The 20,441-nt window shown below is 37.7% G+C and overlaps 1 protein-coding gene across 1 annotated transcript in view; it reads right to left on the reverse strand.

The window, feature by feature from the left end:
- The window catches only part of ptprt (protein tyrosine phosphatase receptor type T), a 335,410-nt gene that overhangs the window by 21,209 nt on the left and 293,760 nt on the right, over positions 1-20,441 (reverse strand). Inside the window, 5 exon segments of the mRNA XM_073852511.1 lie at positions 6,204-6,358; positions 9,868-9,984; positions 11,252-11,349; positions 13,089-13,125; positions 14,377-14,453. Coding sequence (XP_073708612.1) covers positions 6,204-6,358; positions 9,868-9,984; positions 11,252-11,349; positions 13,089-13,125; positions 14,377-14,453 — 484 coding nt within the window.

Raw genomic sequence — 20,441 nt, forward strand, 5'->3', positions numbered from 1 at the left:
TTCGACAAATTTACACTTATGACTGGTTTTGTGGTCCAGGGTCACATATTTCAGAGTAGTTAATGTGCAGCTTGTATAGCAGTATAGACTTAGGCCCAATCCCAATTCTATTTTCTACCCCTTCGCCTACCCCTCGCCCCTTCCCCTTGTCCCTTGAAACAAAGTGTAAAGGGGAAGGGCTAAAATATTTCCCCTAAGAAATGGGACACCACTACAACACTGTTATACGTCATCATAGGTTGTCGCTAGTTCCTAATGTTACGTCAGAGGACATGCGCAGATGTTTATCACTCATTCCAAGATGTCAAAATGTTGTCATGTTTCAAAAAGTACAAATGTACGGTGTACACACCGTTCATTCACATGTGGCCGTAAGCAAAACAAACAACGCATTATCACATGCGCGGCAAATTGCTAATCAGTGTAGTGGTGCCTGGAGAAGTATATATGCTTCATTTGTGAATTTCGTTTTCAACTTTCTATTTGAACGCGTTCGTTTTCTGGATCCTTGGACTAAAATGTTTACAGGGGTTCACTGGTTTAAGAAATTTCTGATCGTAAAAATCAGCTTCTTTTTATTTGTAAGGTATCGTTTTTATTATTATGTACTGATTTAAACTACTGGTGCGGTAGACGTAGCGGGCGCAGGTGCATTAGGCGCAATCATCAAATACATTTCAAAGCAAGCCGGCTCCACGGTCCTGACTGCATCATCACTGCCTTTATTGGGTGTTTTTTAGCGAATATTTACATTTATTCACATGACTGGATGTGGTGGACTGCCATGATTTTGGCGAATGCAGGACACTGAATAATGCGCATCAGAGGGGATTTAAAAAGTGGAAGTGTGTATACACCGTATACCTGCGTACACCCTCCACTACACCACCATTGCAAATTGCCGTGCCACTGGTCTTTCATGTTTCTAACATGCAGTCAAGTGTATATGACATAAAAATATATTTTGTAATATCGTGCAATCAGTGCTATCTGCTAGCAAACTTTAGCGATTTTTTTGCAAACGTTTATTTACAAAACAACACCATAAACACAAACACAATATTGAAGGTAATATACATATAATGAAACATTGTCATGAAAATCCTTATTAAAGGCAAAAATTACTTATATTTACGAGTCTGCTCGCTCGAGTGAGCAGCCATGTTGGAAATTTCTCTTAGCCCTTCGTTTGAAGTGAGGTCCTGAAAAATCTTCGTTTGGAGGGCTATCTGGCCCTTCCCCTTACCCCTACCCCTCCAACCAAAAGAGAAATGAGACACCCCTACCCCTTCACGTGAACGCGCCAAACGGAGGGGTAGGGCTAAGTGTAGGGGTAAGGGGTAGAATTGGGATTGAGCCTTACTGTCCTCTGAAAATAACTCATCATACAGCCATTATTGTCGAAATAGCTGGCAACAAAAGTGTATACACTCTAAGTGATCACTGCAATATGTTGTTTAACCATGCAAAGCCACATGTCCTATTCATCATGTTTATGTTTTTGTCTGTTTGACAGGTTCAGGCAGTTCAAATTAGGTGCTTTAAGTACAATTCTCTCATACTGACCACTGGATGTTCAACATGGCATCTCATGGCAAAGAACTCTCTGAGGATTTGAGAATTAGAATTGTTGCTCTCCACAAAGATGGCCAAGGCTATTAGAGGTTCAGTAACACCCTGAAACCGAGTACCACTAAAGTGGTCAGGGTCATACAGAGGTTTTTTTCCAAGATGGGTTCCATTCGGAGCAGGCCTTGCAAGGCTCGATCAACGAAGTTGAGCACTTGTTCTGTGCATCAGGTGCAGAACCTTGCTTCAAAAAACAGATACATGAGTGATGCCAGTATTGCTTTAAAGGTTGCAGAAGTAGAAGGTCAGATTGTCAGTGCTCAGACCATACTCCGCACACTGAAACAAGTCAGTTTGCATAGGCGTCATCCCAGAAGGAAGCCTCATCTGAAGCTTGCTCACAAGAAAGCCCACAAACAGTTTGCTGAAGACAACCTGTCCAAGAGCATGTCCTGTGGACTGATAAGACTATAAGATAAACTTGTTTAGCTCAGATGGTGTTCAGCATTTGTGGCGATGTCCTGGTGAGGATTACCAAGAAAATTGTGTCTTGCCTACAGTCATGCATGGTGGTGGTAGCATCATGGTCTGGGGCTGCATGAGTGCTGCTGGAACTGGGGAGCTGCAGTTCATTGAGGGAAACATGGATTCCATTATGTACTGTACATTCTGAAGCAGAACATGGCACCTTCCCTCCAGAAACTAGGCCAAACGACAGTTTTCCAACATGATAACGACCCCAAACACAACGCCAAGATGACAACTGCCTTGCTGAGGAAGCTGAAGGTGAAGGTGATGTGGTGGCCAAGTATGTCTCCAAACCTGAACACTATTAAGCACCTGTGGGGTATCCTCAAATGTAAGGTGGAGAAGCACCATGCCTCTAATGTCCAGCAGCTCTGTAATGTCATCATAGAGGAGTGGAGGAGAATCCCACCAACAACCCGTGCAGCTCTGGTCAATACCATGCCCAGGATGATTAAGGCAGTGCCAGATAACAATGGTGCTAACACAAAATATTGACACTTTTGGACAAGTTAACTTAGGGTGTACTCACTTTTGTTGCCAGTTTTTTTTTTGACAATAATGGCTGTATGTTGAGTAATTTTCAGAGGACAGTAAATCTATTCTACTATACAAGCTGCACATTGACTACTCTAAAATATATCCAAGTTTCATTTCTATAGTATTGTCCCTTGAGAAGATATACTAAAATGGCATTTTTCTCACAGGAATTTGGTACTCCCAACCCTGCACATTTTAAGCTTTTACTATGTTTTTGAGAACATTCTGTCTTCACAACATGGCCAAAACCTGACCCACACATACCAAACACATTCATAAGAGTGAGATTTCTGCTAAGATCCAAATGTTAGGTGTTACGAAAACAAGGCTCTGGCAGACCAAGATGCTTGTGTGTGTGTGTGTGTGTGTGTGTGTGTGTGTGTGAGAGAGAGAGAGAGAGAGAGCATTGGGACAGAAGATGTGCCATCAGTCACTCTAAAACGACGCTCACACACACACACAAATACCGAGCAACTCCACGGTGTCACAGATTGGCCGTCACTCACTGTGATTAATGGTGCGAGCGGTAAACAACTGACAAAAAGAAAGCAAGGGACGGAAAGGGAGAGACGGGGGGATGTCCTTTACATCCTCAGTCATTCATTCACCATTATCATCATCCCCAAATCACCATAGGTTTTCATTAGTAAAGTCTGCGGTATCATAACTGATGTGTTTTTCAAAGGCATCTAAATTATTAATATGATCAAAACTTTGCTGCAAAAACGTACACAATCAACTACATGCCTTCTGTCTGATTGATAGTTAAACTTTTTTTCACATGTAAAAGGCCTTTTAGTTTAATAGTTATTATGCCCCCCTTCAGGTCATAGTACACCTTTTTTCTTTGCTGTGAAATATTGTGAAATAAAAATACAAATTTTTATCAAGTAAACATAAGAATACATTTTATATTGTTGCAACAATGTATGATACTAATGTATCATGTTTTGTCCCCCACAATATAAACTAGATATTTACATGCATTGTATGCAAATAGTCTGCAATACTGATATAAAGATCTCACTGATTTACATAACATTTTTTTTTTATGTCAAGCTTAATATTTAATATATGTGATTTGCCAAGGTTTACAGCATTAACATATGCCACATTAACATATCTTTTCTGCTTACCAAGCCTGCGTTTATCTGATCCAGAATACAGCAAAAACAGTAAAAATGTGAATTATTGAATATATTTTAAAATGAAATTGAAATTTATTCCTGTGATCAAAGCTAAATTTTCAGCATCATTACTTCAGTCTTTAGTGGATTTATTCACAGGAATAAATTACATTTTAAAATATATTCAAATAGAAAATAGTTATAAAAACAGTAAAAATATTTCAAAATTGTACTGTTTTGATTGTATTTCAGATCAAATAAATGCAAGCTTGGTGGGCAGAAGAGACTTCTTCAAAAAAACACTAAAAATCCTACTGTTCAAAATAGATTTGACTGGTAGTGTATTACATTTTATATGCATTTTCGGACAGTACACAGTACAGCTAAATATGGCGTGTCAGTTGGTGTGTCAGGTTGGTGGTGATGATAAATGAAACCTTTTTATTGTTGTCAACCTTGTTGCCTGGACATTCTGCTAAAACTCCTTTTGTGATTCAAGGAAGTAAGAAAGTACATTTGGAATGTTCTGAAAAACTATTGCTTGAATCAAAATCTTAATCTCTGCACCAGGAGCTCTTGACACTGGGGCTAATCCGCTCTGAAAGTTTCTTTGTCACATCTGCTTCGTCTCTGGGATTGCAGGGCCGACTGCAAATTTACACTGCCACTTCACAGTCTCCTGCTGTCACCTTTCATTCTCAAACCTTCTTCCCACACGGCCCCCAATTACTCCCCACAATTGTGAGAGCGAGTCTGTCTATCCGTGCATCCATCTGTGAGCACGTGGGCATGTTGTGGACAGATTCACGAGTGAATGTCTATCCATGTGCAAAAGCGTCCTACGTTAGTGTGAGAATGTGTGAGCACTCATGAGTATGTGTGAAAATCGTCTTCTCTTGTATCTCCCTGGGTTCTTTTACTGTTACATGAGAAGTTAGTTATGCTGCCAGTTCATCTGGACTGCCAAACGTCTGAGATAAATGATTAAATGCATGCATGAAATCAATGCATTCATCTAATTTCACATTAAAAAGTTTTTAAATGGTTCTACACTGTTACTAAAGACGTATGGGAATAAAAAAAACTTTTATTCTCTTGTATCTCCCTGGGTTCTTTTGCTGTTACATGAGAAGTTAGTTATGCTGCCAGCAAGTGTTCATATGACTGCCAAATGTCTGAGATAAATGTTTAAATGCATGCATGTAATCAACGCATTCATCTAATTTCACACTGAAATGTTTTCAAACGGTTCTGGCAGAATTTAACATCACGGAAGCTAAACATGTAAAAATATTATCTACAAGATCACATATGTGACCCTGGACCACAAAACCAGTCATAAGGGTCAATTTATTTCAAATTGAGATTTATACATTATCTAAAAGCTGAATAAATAAAAGCTAAAGCTTTCCAGTAATGTATGTTGTTAGGATAAGACAATATTTGGCAGAGATACAACTATTTGAAAATCTGGAATCTGGGGGTGCAAAATAAATCTAAATATTGAGAAAATTGGATATATGAAAGTTGTCTAAATGAAGTTCTTATGCACATTAATAATCAGAAATTAGGTTTTTACATATTTACCAATATAATATCTTCATGGAACATCACATTTACTTAACATCCTGATGATTTTTGGCATAAAAAAATATTGATAATTGACCGATACAATGTGTTTTTGCCCTAGGCTACAAATATTATTGTGCTACTTAAGACTGGTTTTGTGGTCCAGGGTCGCATATAGTCAATTATTTATACACCATTATATTATTATTAAAATATTTTACATTTTAATTTTAGGTTTTATAATTTTATGCTTCTGTTTATAATATTTAAATTTATTTAAATTTAAAATATAATTATATTTTTAGTTTTCTTTTCAATTCTTAGTTTATCAGTTATTAGTGTAATTTTTTATTTATTTAGTTTATAATGTTTTAAATTAGCTTTCAATTTGATATTTTCAGTTTTCATTTTAATTTTATGTTTTTGTAATTCAGTTTTATGCTTTTTGTGCTTAATTTCAATTACCAATTATTGTTTTCAATAGTTTCAGTTAATAATAACACCAAAAGTGCATGGGCTGCTTTAGTTTTAGCCAGTGAGCAACTTTATACTAAAATGTTAGCAAACCAAATTAATTATTATTTTTTATATTCATTTTATTTCATTCTTCTTATTTTTTTATAACAAAAAAACACTGCAGCCTGAAGACAAGTAAACAAACCTACACTAGCATTTAAAAATATTACAGTATATTCATAGCAGCCACTGAAAGCCCTCAGAGAGTGTGACTACTTTAAATAATCAATAGACCTCTCATTGTAGATTCATAATCACACCATCAGTCCAATTTTAAACCAGAACCTTTGACTTACAGTAAATGTATGTATGAAGAGCGAGAGAGAGACCATAGGAGAGTTTTAGATAAGAGCGCACCTGCAGTGTACTACGATGGGTCCTGCGTCTGGAGCATTGAGGAACTTGACCTGGCGGATGAAGCCCAGCAGGCCTGTGGCGTAGCAGGGAACGCCGTGATCGGGCCAGCTGGTGAAATGGAACTGCCGGATTTCCCGAATCTCATGGTGACCCTTCTGCAAACAGGAGCATGTGGTGAGCTTAATATCAACAGGTGTCGTCTGAGGGTAACAGGTAGGTGATCATGGCAGAAGATGGCTGGGATTACCAGACCCAATAAATGCATGTCAATAACGATCAACACCATGTGGTTTTGTGTATACAGTGTAAATAGCAGGACCATGGGTACAAAATTATGGATAACCATATGTTGGTGTATGGAAGTAAAAAATAATGGTGAAGTAAAAAATAAAATAAAATAAGGACCAGTCGGAGTGTTTGAACCATTGCACAGCTACACACGTGGTGCTAAAGCTCTTCACACAGCGTTGTGTACAGTAGAAACATTTTCCCATTACTTCCTTACTAACACTTAATGCTCTGATAAGCTTTTAATTATAATTTGGGATTGAGAGCAGCGTAAACCGTGCCTGGAGGTGCTGATACCACTAAGAGAGGACCCGTGTAGCCATTTAATGCATTTAATGTGTGTGTCTGGAGAGTATGTGTGTGTAACTGAGCTGCTATAGATGACGAAAGGTAACGAAAGCTGGAAAACAAGCAGAAGACTCTCTGATGTCCAACAATAGGGAATGAAATCCATACCTAGACACATAAGGACACTCAAGAATGGTCTTAGCTAATCCAACTAAAGCTGAATATTTATAAGACCTTTCATAATTGGTCTTCTTGAACTGCTGTAATTTTACCATTTGACCATGAGACTCTTGAAATGTAGAGTACTGCAGTATGTATTTGTGTTATAGATACACAAAAGGAACATGCAAACAAACAAATAAATAAATAAATTGTCCTTGTCATTAAAAAAATCCTTAAAGGAGAAGTTCACTTTCAGAACAAAAAATTACAGATAATTTACTCACCCCCTTGTCATCCTTGTCATGTCTTTCTTTCTTCAGTCATTAAGAAATTGTTTTTTGAGGAAAACATTTCAGGATTTTTCTTCATATAGCAGACTTCTATGGTGTCCGTGAGTTCCGTGAACTTCCAAAATGCAGTTTAAATGCAGCTTTAAAGGGCTCTAAATGATCACGTCTGAAGGAAAAGCATCTTTTCTAGCGAAACGATCGGTTATCTTCTAAAAAAAATTACAATTTATATACTTTTTAACCTCAAATGCTTGTCTTGTTTCGTTCTGCATGTACTCTGTGTGTTCCGGTTCAAGACAGTTAGGGTATGTCGAAAAACTTCCATCTTCCATTTTCTCCTCCAACTTCAAAATCATCCTACATCTCTACAAAATTCCTGACTCAATGTTTACAAAGTGAATGTGCAAAGAATATCAAACACGCTTTACAAAAAAAAAAAGTTAAAACAGTGATGTATGATGATTTTGAAGTTGGAGGTGAAAGTGAGAGTTTTTCGACATACCCTAACTGTCTTGAAGCGGAATACACAAGCACAAGCATTTGAGGTTAAAACGTATATTATTATTATTGTTTTTTTTAAATAACTGATCTTTCGCTAGATAAGACCCTTCTTCCTTGGCTGGGATTGTTTAGAGACGTTTGAAGCTGCATTTAAACTACATTTTGGAAATTCAAACTCACAGGCACCATAGAAGTCCATTATATGGAGAGAAACCCTGAAATGTTTTCCTCAAAAAACATAATTTCTTACGACTGAAGAAAGAAAGACATGAACATCTTGGTTGACAAGGAGGTGAGTAAATTATCGGTACATTTTTGTTCTGGAATTGAACTTCTTTCACTCTTTAATTATGCAAAATATAGTTTATAAAATACAATATATACATATAATATTAGAATCTATATACAATATGAAAAAAATACATAGGTAATTTATTACAGGACAAAACTTTTAAATCATTAGATTTATTTATTTATTTTACTTTTGGGATGAAATGTGGCCCGGAAATATTTTCATTAGATTTTTGCTGGTGAAACATCTGAGAATCAGGAGACTTGAGCAAAAGTCCCTGTTTGATATCCATTTGATCTCATTGCTGCCTAAGAGAAAGTGAAAACATCCCTAGTCATTTTCTTCTCCCACTCATTATGAAGCACAACGATGCGCTGAGAGGAGGATGTACCCTAACAACTCTCTTTCAAAGTTGAGGAAGCATTTGAAAGGCGGCAGCCTCGTGAGACAGATGGATTGAGTGATTTAAGAAAGTTGCTGATGACATGCTGTTCCATAGTGCGTTCTCCCCCTCAAAAACGACTCCCAAACGCTAATTTCTCCCACTATCAAAGCTTCCCTACATCTGTTCTGTTTGGATTACAACATTCGACAACAAAACTCTAGCCGCTCCTAAGAGCTTTCTTTGCGATTTGCTTTCGTTGCAAAATATTATCTGTTGGCTTATGTTAAGATCTTGTAAAGTTTGTTTGTTAGAACATTGTGGTTATGTTTAATTTATGCAGATCTGACGTCAAGCTGTTCCTGTATAATAAAAACAATAAAAGTGATTGAGTGAGAGATTATGCATTATGGGCTTAAACACAAGCTGATGGCTTGGCATATGGTATGGATGAACATATGATGAAGAGATTTTCTTATCATATCCTGAATTAAAATGATCTTTCTTATCCCATTATATATTACAAATAATTAAAAAATAAAATATGCAATTAATTATGTATATATGTATTATATACCGTTAGTCAAAAGTTTTGAACAGTAAGATTTTTAATGTTTTTAAAGAAGTCTCTTCTGCTCACCAAGCCTGCATTTATTTGATCCAAAGTACAGCAAAAGACTACAATTTTGAAATATTTTTACTATTTTAAATAATTGTTTTCTATTTGAATATATTTTAAAATTAAATGTATTCCTGTGAACAAAGCTAAATTTTCAACATCATTACTTCAGCATCTTCAGTGTCACATGATCCTTCAGAAATCATTATCATATGCTAATTAGCTGTTTTTATAGAATATTGTCGTCAAAGAAGCCATTTGAGGCCTAAAGCAGACATTTACAGACAGACTATGGATGAAACCTGCAATGATTACTCAACTTTTAAAACATAAATTTGAATTCAATTTTAATTGAATTTAAACAATAGGTTATGGAGTTGAGATGAGACATATTATATGTATATTTTTAAGCAGCAAATCAGAATATTAGAGTGATTTCTGAAGGATCATGTGACTGGAGTAATGATGCTAAAATTCAGCTTTGAAACCACAGGAATAAATTACATTTTTAAATATATTCAAATAGAAAAATGTATTTTACATAGTAAAAATATTTTAAAATTAAAGAAGAGACTTCTTTAAAAAACTAAAAAAAAATCTTACTGTTCAAAAACTTTTGACTGGACATACATTTTTGTTTTTATTTTTAACATTCTTTTTTATTTGCTTGTAAATTGTATATTAAAGATTTAATGACATATAGGTATATTACATGGAATGTTAGAACATTTCCCATTTTAGAATCATTTGTAACTAACTGATATGAGGAAACTGAGAACACCTGAGCAACTTGAGAAACTTGAGATGTTTGATTTGAGTGTAGAAGGAGGATGGGATTTTACCTTCTGAACGGTAAAAGTCCTGATCACATATTCTGCAAGAGGCTCCGTTTCAATCAGCGTCACTTTGATGTCTCCGTACACCTCGGTTTCGTCAGGCCAGTACCGGACACATTTCACCTTTATAAATATAGGAACGCACACTTACAGATTTTCACACAACACCTGCATCTTAATTTGCCTGGGTATTACTCTATTTTACAGCAAGGTCTAAGTCAAATTGGCATTTGCAGAAACAGTATTATTAAACAAGTCCCTGATGGCATTTTGAAAACACAGAGATGTGTAATTGGCCACCTGTCAGACAGGATGTTATCTCTGAACGAACAACCCCTGTGGTCCGAGTTCACTGGAGCCAATCATTGAACACCGCTCAATTATCCTCAACGTGACATCAAACGGCTCTCGTTGGGGATGTTGTGAAGGACTTGTACACCTAATTGTGCTCAATTTTAGGACGTCCTCCAAAATGCTTCCGAAATGACTTTTCATTGTGTAAAGAAACTTCCTGTTATATGATTTGTGTTTGCTTTTACATTTGACATTTTACATAAGACACCAAAATGGTTCACACTATTAAAAATGAATTCTTTAAACTCTTAAAACGTTCCAAAAGGGGGCTTTCGAGGCTATACCACAACCATTTTGGTTACCCAAACAACCTTTCAGTTTTTCAAAGAACCATTTTTCTTAGTGTGAAGAACATTTTAATAATCTAAAGAACATTTTTTCCACTATCCACCTTTTTCTTTAATGTGGAAGTAAGTCTATGGGTGAGACTTCTGGTTCATTAGCTGCTATAGAGAACAATAACAAAGTGCAGTAAATGATAAAACTGTTTGCACTACAAACCTGTGTGCTCATAATTAAGATAATACATTTAAATAATCGGGCAAGACACACCAATTTGCAATATTAAGCAGCAAAATGAGCTGTTTTGTACAGCTAAAAATAGCTGGATGCGGATGAGACCGAAAGCCACACCTATAAAATTTACAAATGGTCATGCCCACTCTTATGGGAAGAAAAAGGTGGAAAAGTAACATTTTTGTGCAGTGGAAAAGTTCTTCTTGGAACCATCAATGCCAATAAAGAACGTTTATATTTTAAGTGCATCCAAGATTCCGGAAAGGAACCCACAACCTTGACTCTCTTTGCTATGCTCTATGCCTTAAAATACAGAAATATGTTGCACGCTTGTATGGATTTCTTGCTAGATGTTACTTCCAAAATCACTGCACAAGCACCCACCTCACAGATTTATATATATACTGCGTTTAACCGCGAGACCGTAGTTAAATGTGTAGCAATTGGAGGAGCGCTTTGTAAATAACATTCTTAATCCTGTGATATTTATTAAGGGAAAAGATAATTACAAGAACCCTACCCTGCCCACTTCCACCAGGTTGGTTACCATGACGATACTGGCAGAATTCTCTTGCCAAATCATCCTCCAGAAATCCCTCACGGTTTCCTGCATGGGGCCTACAGGAGAGGAGGAGGGACAAATTTAGAAGATCACGCAATACTCACAAAAGTACTAGAAATAAGATGCAATGTTTCCTTATGGATTCGCAGACAGTCCCTGAGGGAAAGAGCATCACAGACCAGCATCAATGTCCACACTTGTGCATGCAAGTATGTAAGCATGTATCATTGGTTGGTCTTTCTTGTTGAGATCTATCTATCTATCTATCTATCTATCTATCTATCTATCTATCTATCTATCTATCTATCTATCTATCTATCTATCTATCTATCTATCTATCTATCTATCTATCTATCTATCTATATTTTAACCCGTCATAAGTAGCACAGGTATATTTGTAGCAATAGCCAACAATACATTGTATGGGTCAAAATGATTGATTTTTCTTTTATGCCAAAAAACATTTGGATATTAAGTAAAGATCATGTTCCATGAAGATATTTTGTAAATTTCCTACTAAATATATTTTTTGATTAGTAGTATGCATTGCTAAAAACTTCATTTGGAGGCAATTTTTTCAGATTCCAGATTTTCATATATTGTCATATCCTAACAAACCATACACCAAATGGAAAGCTTATTTATTCAGCTTTCAGATTATGTAAAAATCTCAATTTCAAAAAATTGGCCCTTATGACTGGTTTTGTGGTCCAGGGTTACATACAGTATATATTTATGCAAATAATTTTTATAGAATGCAATTTGAACTGAATTTAAACAATAGGTCTACATAATATTTACATATGCAGTTGAAATGTGACATAATATATAGCCCAACAGTAACAGCATGAAATACTATTTAAACCTATTTACCCATTTTATCTCACAATTCTGATTTCTTGCAAAAGCAAGTTTAGATCTCATATTTCTGACTTTATAACTTGATTCAACTTAACAATAGCGAGTTCAATTCTAAGGACCATAAAAAGCCAGAAGTGTGGAATATAAACGAGGGAAAAGGAAGAATGAGTTGATTTTTCTTTGAAGAATTGTGAGATAATCTTGGTTGTGAGAATAAAGTCAAAATTTTTAATTATAACTCAAATTGACATTTTTATTCTTTTAACATTTTTATTCTGTCCACTTCATGGTGTGAGTTGATTCTTGTAAAGAGTAAACCCATGTGCAAACACCAAACATTTCCCTTCAAATCATCAATCCTAAAAATATATCTGAAAAGTAAAAAGTAATGTTAATTTTTTTCACTTTGCAGATGCACAAACTGCAGTTAAGCGTTACTTAAACTAGTTAACTACATTAACAACTGCTAAAACTGCACTGAGACTATTTAAGGGGGCGGTATCTTTTTAAATACGAAAAAAATGATATAATTTCTAGCAGAGCTATGCTGATATTTAATGCTGATAAAAAAACAAACAGGGGGCTGATCTCAATTAGGGTGACATTAAACTTAATTTACAAACATTTTACACTAAATACAACCAATAAAGCTAAAAAAAACAACCTCATTTATAAATCTGAAACTTATGAAGTGCAAAATGACTTCGCTATGCTATGAAGCTGCTTGCACAAACATTGTGACTCAGCATATCACACAGATGCATGCTGGAAACTAGAAAAGCTAGTGTACACTGGTACTGTCACCAACATATAGTCTAGATGTTCTAATTAAGCATACTTTCTATTTTGCATATAGCAACAGATGTGAAGAATGTTAGAAGACTTGTCTTTTTTTTGCAAATGCCGTGCCTTTGTTATGTGTTTTGTTAATTACCTTGTGTGGCTATGTAGTGCCTTGGTCTGTGGTAGCCCTGGGAAACAGAATGAAAGAGAAAGGTGACAATTATTCAAATGAAACAAATTTTCATACCTGCACAAACCGCATGCAACAATGAACTTGCTTCAAGTAAACTTTGTTTGAATCCAATTCAGCACTCTACAAGACATCGTAATTTCACCTTTCTGACGCCTTGGGTTCATTAGCATTTTAACCACTGTGAAACAAATTGGTGACCAATGTAGCCTTGCTCATGTCAGGCTTTAAAGCACCGCTGCGGTTTACGAGCGGGTCTGCGCTATGACGGAGCCCGTAATTGTTTTATTATCGGGAATGAGATTGGGTGGCCTGATTATAGCTGCTGCGGGGCGAGAAGCCTCGCGCCGAAGCATATCCGTACGTGTTTACTTCCCATTTTGTAATGATCACAATCATATCGACTGTGTCATTATGCTGTTTAGATCAAGTTAGTGGATTTGGAGCAGCCAGGGAGGCACTTTCAATTGCGCTGTCGCTAGCTGTGGACATGGAGCATTTGCTAGAGTAATTTGCAGAAACTCAGAACAGCGCTTTAAGCACAGAAATCCCTTGTATCCCTCATTCGTTGTAAGCAAAGCTCTCAGGAGCGTAGCACATAAATGTTGCATTTATCTATTAAGCCCGTCTTTGACAGCAAAGAGTGAAGTTGTTCTGACATTTTAAGGTGGTTACGCAATACACAGACTTTAAAGGTCATAAATATTATGTTCAAACTTGCAGATCTTTACTTCTTTATCAGTATATGTGAAGCTTGTTGTATGTTTAGTTAACATGACGTAGGGAAAATATTGAAATCTGGATGTATATAAATGTACTCTACAGTTCAAAAGTGTAGGTTTTGTTGAATGCCTTTTAAAAGAAGACATTTATTTGATTGAAAATGCAATAAAAACTGTAAAATTGTGAAATATTATTATATTTTAAAATAACAGTTTTCTATTTGACTTCATTTCAAGCTGTAATTTATTCCCGTGAAGCAAAACTGCATTTTCAACATCATAACTCCAGTCTTCGTGTCACATGATCCTTTAGAAATCATTCTAATATGCCGATTTTCTGCTCAAGAAATATTATTATCATCAATGTTGACAACTGTCACTTTTGATTAATTTAATGCATCCTTGCTAAATAAAAGTAATGGATAATCATTTACATAATACATCTGAATAATATTCTAAATGAAACAATTAATGTATTAATAAATATCATTTTAACTGTAATATGTGTAATAACATGTCATACTCACGTCTATATAGTTGGCATTTATGTAGTCAGAGTGGGGGTCTCCCTCCAGCAGTTGCAGTCGGACACGAGTGTGATCGTCTGTGGGGTCAAATATTCACAGAAGAGCCGGTCTAAAGTTACACATACACTTTTAAGGGGAGCTACACATGCATGAGCTGTCCAGGAAGCACAACTGTACTGTACTGTACTATACGCACAGTCAATGTAATTTACCCAAGCAAGGGTTATGTGTGTGAAACAACCACCTTTTGGACAGAGAAAACTGTCCAACTCTACACACATTTCTACTAATTTGCAGTTTTAAATCTGCTTTTTTTCCCTCGAGGGTCAACTAGGATGTGAATATATCACTTAAATACATTAGGCACATTTGAGTTCAAAAACAAAAACCAACATCAACTCAGTATGAGAACCATGCCCAGGGCTCTACAGTGCGACCGTTTTAGTCGCATTTGCGACTGAATACTACTGCATGCGACTATGAAAAAAATATTTAGGAGCACCATGTGCGACTGACCCGATCAGCATATTAGTGTTTGGGCTGAGGGGAGCTTTATAGGTTTCTATGCCTTTTTTGCAACAATGGGAAGGCAAATTCTCATCAGATTTTTTGATTATTGATTAGAAGGTGCTCCTGAAATTATTCGGGTAACAAGTACTTCTAAAAAGGAAAGTAAGCGTAAAGCCCTGATATAATCAATCTCCTTTAATAAAAGACAACACATCCCAGCCAGCAATGACATGTGGGGCCCAGATGAGGGCTTCATGGGCGGCAAATATGGGCCCCATTATGGGCTTGCACCCGGGATCCACATTGGGGCCAGCCGTGGAAGCCCAGACGTACTAAAAGTGGGACCTGTAAGGGTACTGCATGGGTCTTAATTGGGCAATTCATGTCAGACCGATTTGGGCCCCACCTGCTCAAATGGGTCCAAAGTGGGCTCTGCAACATGGCTACCCAGATGGGCTTTAAATGGGATCTGTAAGAGTCTTATGTGGGTCCTAACTGGGCAATTCATGCCAAACCCATTTGGGCCCCACCTGCCCAAAGGGGTTTAAAGTGGGTTTGCACCCGGGATCCACATGGGGGCCAGCCAACACCCACCTCCACCCTCCCTCGCTCCACGCAACCCACCCACTCACCCATATTCATCCAACCTGGGACAACCCAGGACAAGCCCCTCACCACCACCCCACCAGGACCTGCAGATCGAGGTCCCTACACTTGTGTTTCCAGTGGGGAATATGCCATGCAGGACCCATATAGTATGTGTTCCCAGATCAAACCCATCCGGCCATCCCCACTCAGCCCAAAAATATGCCATGCAGGACCCATATATGCATTCCCAGTTCAAACTCAATGCCACTTTGCCGATAAATATGCTATGCAGGACCCATATATGTGTTCCCAGATCAAACCCATGCCCACTTGGCCCATAAATATGTCATGCAGGACCCATATGTGCATTCCCATTTCAAACCCATGCCCACTTGGCCCATAAATATGTCATGCAGGACCCATATTTGTGTTCCCAGTTCAAACCCATGCCCACTTGGCCTATAAGAATTCTATGCAGGACCCATATGTGCATTCCCAGTTCAAACCCGTGCCCACTTGGCCCATAAATATGCCATGCAGAACCCATATATGCATTTCCAGATCAAACCCATGCCCTCTTGGAACATAAATATGTCATGCAAGACCCATATATGTGTTCCCAGATCAAACCCATGCCCACTTGGCCCATGCCTGTTCCTTATGGGGCCCATGTAATCAGCTTATATGGGCTTCCTATGTGGGACTCATACTACAAAACCTACATGGGACCCGCTGATTTCACCCAGCCAAAGCCCATGCCCACACAGTTCCCATGGAACAGTTAACCCATCTGGGCCCCACATGTCATTGCTGGCTGGGATTTAGTGTGATTTACCAGTGGTGCTGATGAATTATATGTTTATTGAAAATACCTCTGAAACCTCAGCGTAACTTCCTGCATAAGCAGGACAATTACAATCTTTTTTAAAAATATCTATAATGATGGGGAACAGTTTTCAAAAAAGTTCTTGTTTCTAAGCAACTCAAGTCTGGGTGCCCCAAGTTCAGCACTGCACTCTGGGAATTGACAAAAAGAATCAGACCATTTTACCATCCAGCAAAGTGGATGTACAGTTGGCCAGTGATGTAATTGATGTAATTACTCCAGTACCGCCAATCTTCATCTTGTCTTCGCTATAAAGACTTGACCTGCTAATGTTTAGCTCAGGCACTGCTTCTTTCCACCTTGAAAGGTGAAGCTACGTGTCTTGGCAATTACGACGACACTTCTGGAAAAGGGGAAGAGGGTGGAAACTGAAAGAGAGGAGGGGTAAAGGAAAGGTCTGACACTAGCTCCGCAAACCCGTGTGGCGTTCTGCTTTGATCACATGGAGAATGCAAATGCGCCGTTGAGGCATGTCGACTCCAAGCCAACGAATGTTCTCTGATGGCAGGCAGCTCCGTGCAATCCCTCCTGATTTCTCTCAGTCTTTCCGTGTTTTCATTCTGAAGAGAAGCAGGTCCGTGTCTCGAGCTGTAAGCGGGTCGTGAAGGTTGTTTACTTCCAGACAGCCCCTCCTTCCTGTCCAAACCTGCTGTGTTTCTTATTCTGTCTACTCAAAACTTATATTTTTTAACTTCAGATTTTTTTATTTGCTCCTTCTCCCTCGCTTGCCTCACAAACATCTCAGCTGTCTCTCACCGCCGCTTTGGTCTGTCTGCTGACCTCTCTGCTTCGAAAGGGAATATGCGTGAGGGAAGCAGAAAAGAGGGAAATGGAGGGATGCGGAAAGAGAGCGAGAGAAAGAGACGGGGCTAATTAGACGCCACTGAGTCAGTTGTCATAACAGCAAGCGCTCAGCAGGGTTCTTTTCCGCAGTGAGGGGCCAGACACAAAGCTCTAATTGGGAGAGAATGACCGGACTACAGACGAGTGCCGTGATGCATGGGTACAGTAGTTCTGAGTCAGCCTGCAAAACTATCCAGATGTCTGGATGATCACCTGTTTAGAGAGACGTTACAGTGACATAGGATGATGAGTAGACTTTGCCTTAAAGTTTCTGTCTTAATTCTGCACTGTTTGCACCACAGTCATGAGTCAGTGATTCCTCACGTCATGCAGTTAAATGAGGACAGGTGCGCTATTACTTTTCTAAGTGGTTAGAGTTACTTTTCTATGTTTTTTTCATGAGCCATATCTAGCTGAGCTTTTTGACTTGGGCCAGTAGACAACGACCAATAACACTATAGCAACTCCATAGCAACACCCTAGAAAATGTCTAGAAACACTAGCAACCCCATAGCAAACCCTAGAAACATCATTGCAATGCCTTAGCAACCACAAAGAACACCCCAGCAACCCCAAAGAATGCACACAACCACCCAGATCACAGAAACAATGGCATAGAAACACCCTAGCAACCCCCATATCAACACCCACCACCTAAAACACAGTAACAACTGCATAGAAACACCCTAGCAACCACGTCAACACCCACCACCTAGAACATCCTAAAAACTAGAACAACATTTAGAACAATCTAGTGACCCTATAACAACATCTCTGCAACCATCCAGAGCACCCATTAAACTGCATAGCAACACATTAGCAACCACCCATTTTTATGTACAGCAGATAATATGGTAAGAAAAGAATATACTGCATAAATTAGAAAAAATAAGCTAATATTACAGTGGCAAACAAATTCTGCTCAAGCTTCTGAGCTATTTTTGCAATGACTTTCAAGGTCACTAAGATAATTCAGTGCCATGATATTTATTATCATTTTTAGTTTATCATAGTTTCCCAATACTTTCTAAGGCCATTACATTTGTTACTGGCCTAATCATACAGATGCAATCATTGAACAACGACAACAAAACACAAAAAGAAGCCTTAGGCTACAATCTCCAACATAATGGATTTCAGGTGCAGTGGTAAAATTAAAAATCTTCTCTTATTTTGTATGCATCCTAAAAGTAGATGAAACACAAAGAGACCAAAGCAGTGCTTAAAAGTACCGCCCTAAAAATGTCAGCAGTCTCTTAATCAGCGCTCTTAAGCCTGTGTCTTCACCACTGCTCTTATACATAACCTCAGTGTGTTGTCAGCTGGCCCCAGTGTATTATACACCTAAACAGCCTATTAAATCCCTGCTTGGCAGAAAAGAGGTTCCTGTGTCAAGTGGGCCGAGTGCTGTCGCATACGCCTCGTGGCGTGAGAGCGAGGCACTATAATCCAGTTTAATCCATTTCCATCCACCCTGGGATAAGACGCTTTGCTCATGAAGTCTACCTGAGAGGGGTTTAGAAAGAAGCAGAAGTGTTTATGCCAACGCTTGAGCTTTGAGAGCTTGGTGTTAGGACAAGTGTCATCCTAATCTGAAAGGGATTCATTTCAGAAGGTTAATTTGCACCAACGGCAATAAAAAGGATCTATTTTGCCACATACGCAAGGATTCTTATTAAAAAAATTAATTTCTATCGGTTATTAACACCATTTTGTAATGAAGTGATCCTATTAGTTTACATAACTAGCTTAAGGATACAAACATCACTCTTTAATATCTCAATTGGTTTCTTCTAGACAGTAATGAGATTAAATGGAGGTCAAATGGAAACTTTTGCTGCTTTCTGCAATCAAAAGTGGAAGTTCAATATAAGTTCAAAGATTTCTAATCAAAATTAAAAAGTGAATGCTTGAATAAAGCAGTTTTCTGAGCTATGAAAAAGCATCCTGTAAATATTGATGATGCCTAAATCCACTAATCATTTTAATGTAAATGAGGTATGAATCTGACAAGGTGTTTATTCTTGGTTAAGAGCATTAATCGATGACGATAAACAAACAAACAGCGAGAGCATAATACACTACACGGCTCATGTGAATGCTAATACTCCAGCTTTGGTCAATACATCAGAGGAGTTTTTTTGCCGCAAAGACTTCAAGGGAACCTGACGATTCTGGCAGCACTACGTGAAGGGAATAAATGTCAGAATTTGAGGAGCTCAGAGAGAAGAAATGAGAAGGTGTCTTCATCCAGACACACGGATCCACGCATGCAGAGCACTTAAAAGAGCAAGACACGCTCTCTTCTGTGTTTGGACTAATGAAGATGAACAACCTGGACATTTATTATTCAGCAGGTGCCTTACCTTGCATATTTTAACCTCAGATCCACAAAGGCATTGATACTAACTGGTTAAAATGACTGACGGTTTGGATAATGAGCCGATGTGTGCTGGTTATCCGTTGGGGGTTTCGTCCCTCTTCATGGGATGACTGTGTGATGTTGGTGTTCGCGACATGAATTGCATCATGTGAGACTTTTATTCAGTGAATTCACCTCATTTTAAGACATTATAGGAACATTTTTAATCTGCACTACAAGTAGAGCTAATAAATGTGACAACAAAAAGAACACAAAATTAGATATTTTGAAGAACTTTGGGATCCGAACAACTTTAGAACAACCCACTGTAACACTACAATATTTACTACAATCTTTTTTTTTTTTTTTTCCATGAAAGTGAGTAAATGACAGACCTTTTATTTTTGGGAGAACTATGCCTTTAACTATCCCACTTCATATTGGCAAATACCTGAGGCAACACTGCATGTATCCTTTGTGGATAACGCAATACCAGAATGCATTGAGACAAACTTTTGTGGAGTACTTATATTTCTTTCACAAAGTATTCATAAGAAAACTGCTCCATCTAATTTTTGTTACACAGTATTTGCATGGTTTTGTAGAACTACATTTTACGTAAAATACATACGAATTATCATGAGATCACATCAATGGAAAGCTTATTTATTAAGCTTTCAGATGGGATTTTGTAGTTTTGTGTTTCAGGGTCACATTTGTCACAGTTTATTTTGCTATCCTCACTTACATAAATAAAATTTCAGTTTTAATTGTAATCATTTTAGTAATTTCAACTTTAAGTTTGCCAAGGCAACATTTCTAATTTATGTTTAAGAACACATACTGGTGTTAGGATAAGCTAACTTTTTTTTTATT

Source organism: Garra rufa, chromosome 12 (assembly GCF_049309525.1).
Source record: "Garra rufa chromosome 12, GarRuf1.0, whole genome shotgun sequence".
In the NCBI taxonomy this organism is placed as follows: domain Eukaryota; kingdom Metazoa; phylum Chordata; class Actinopteri; order Cypriniformes; family Cyprinidae; genus Garra; species Garra rufa.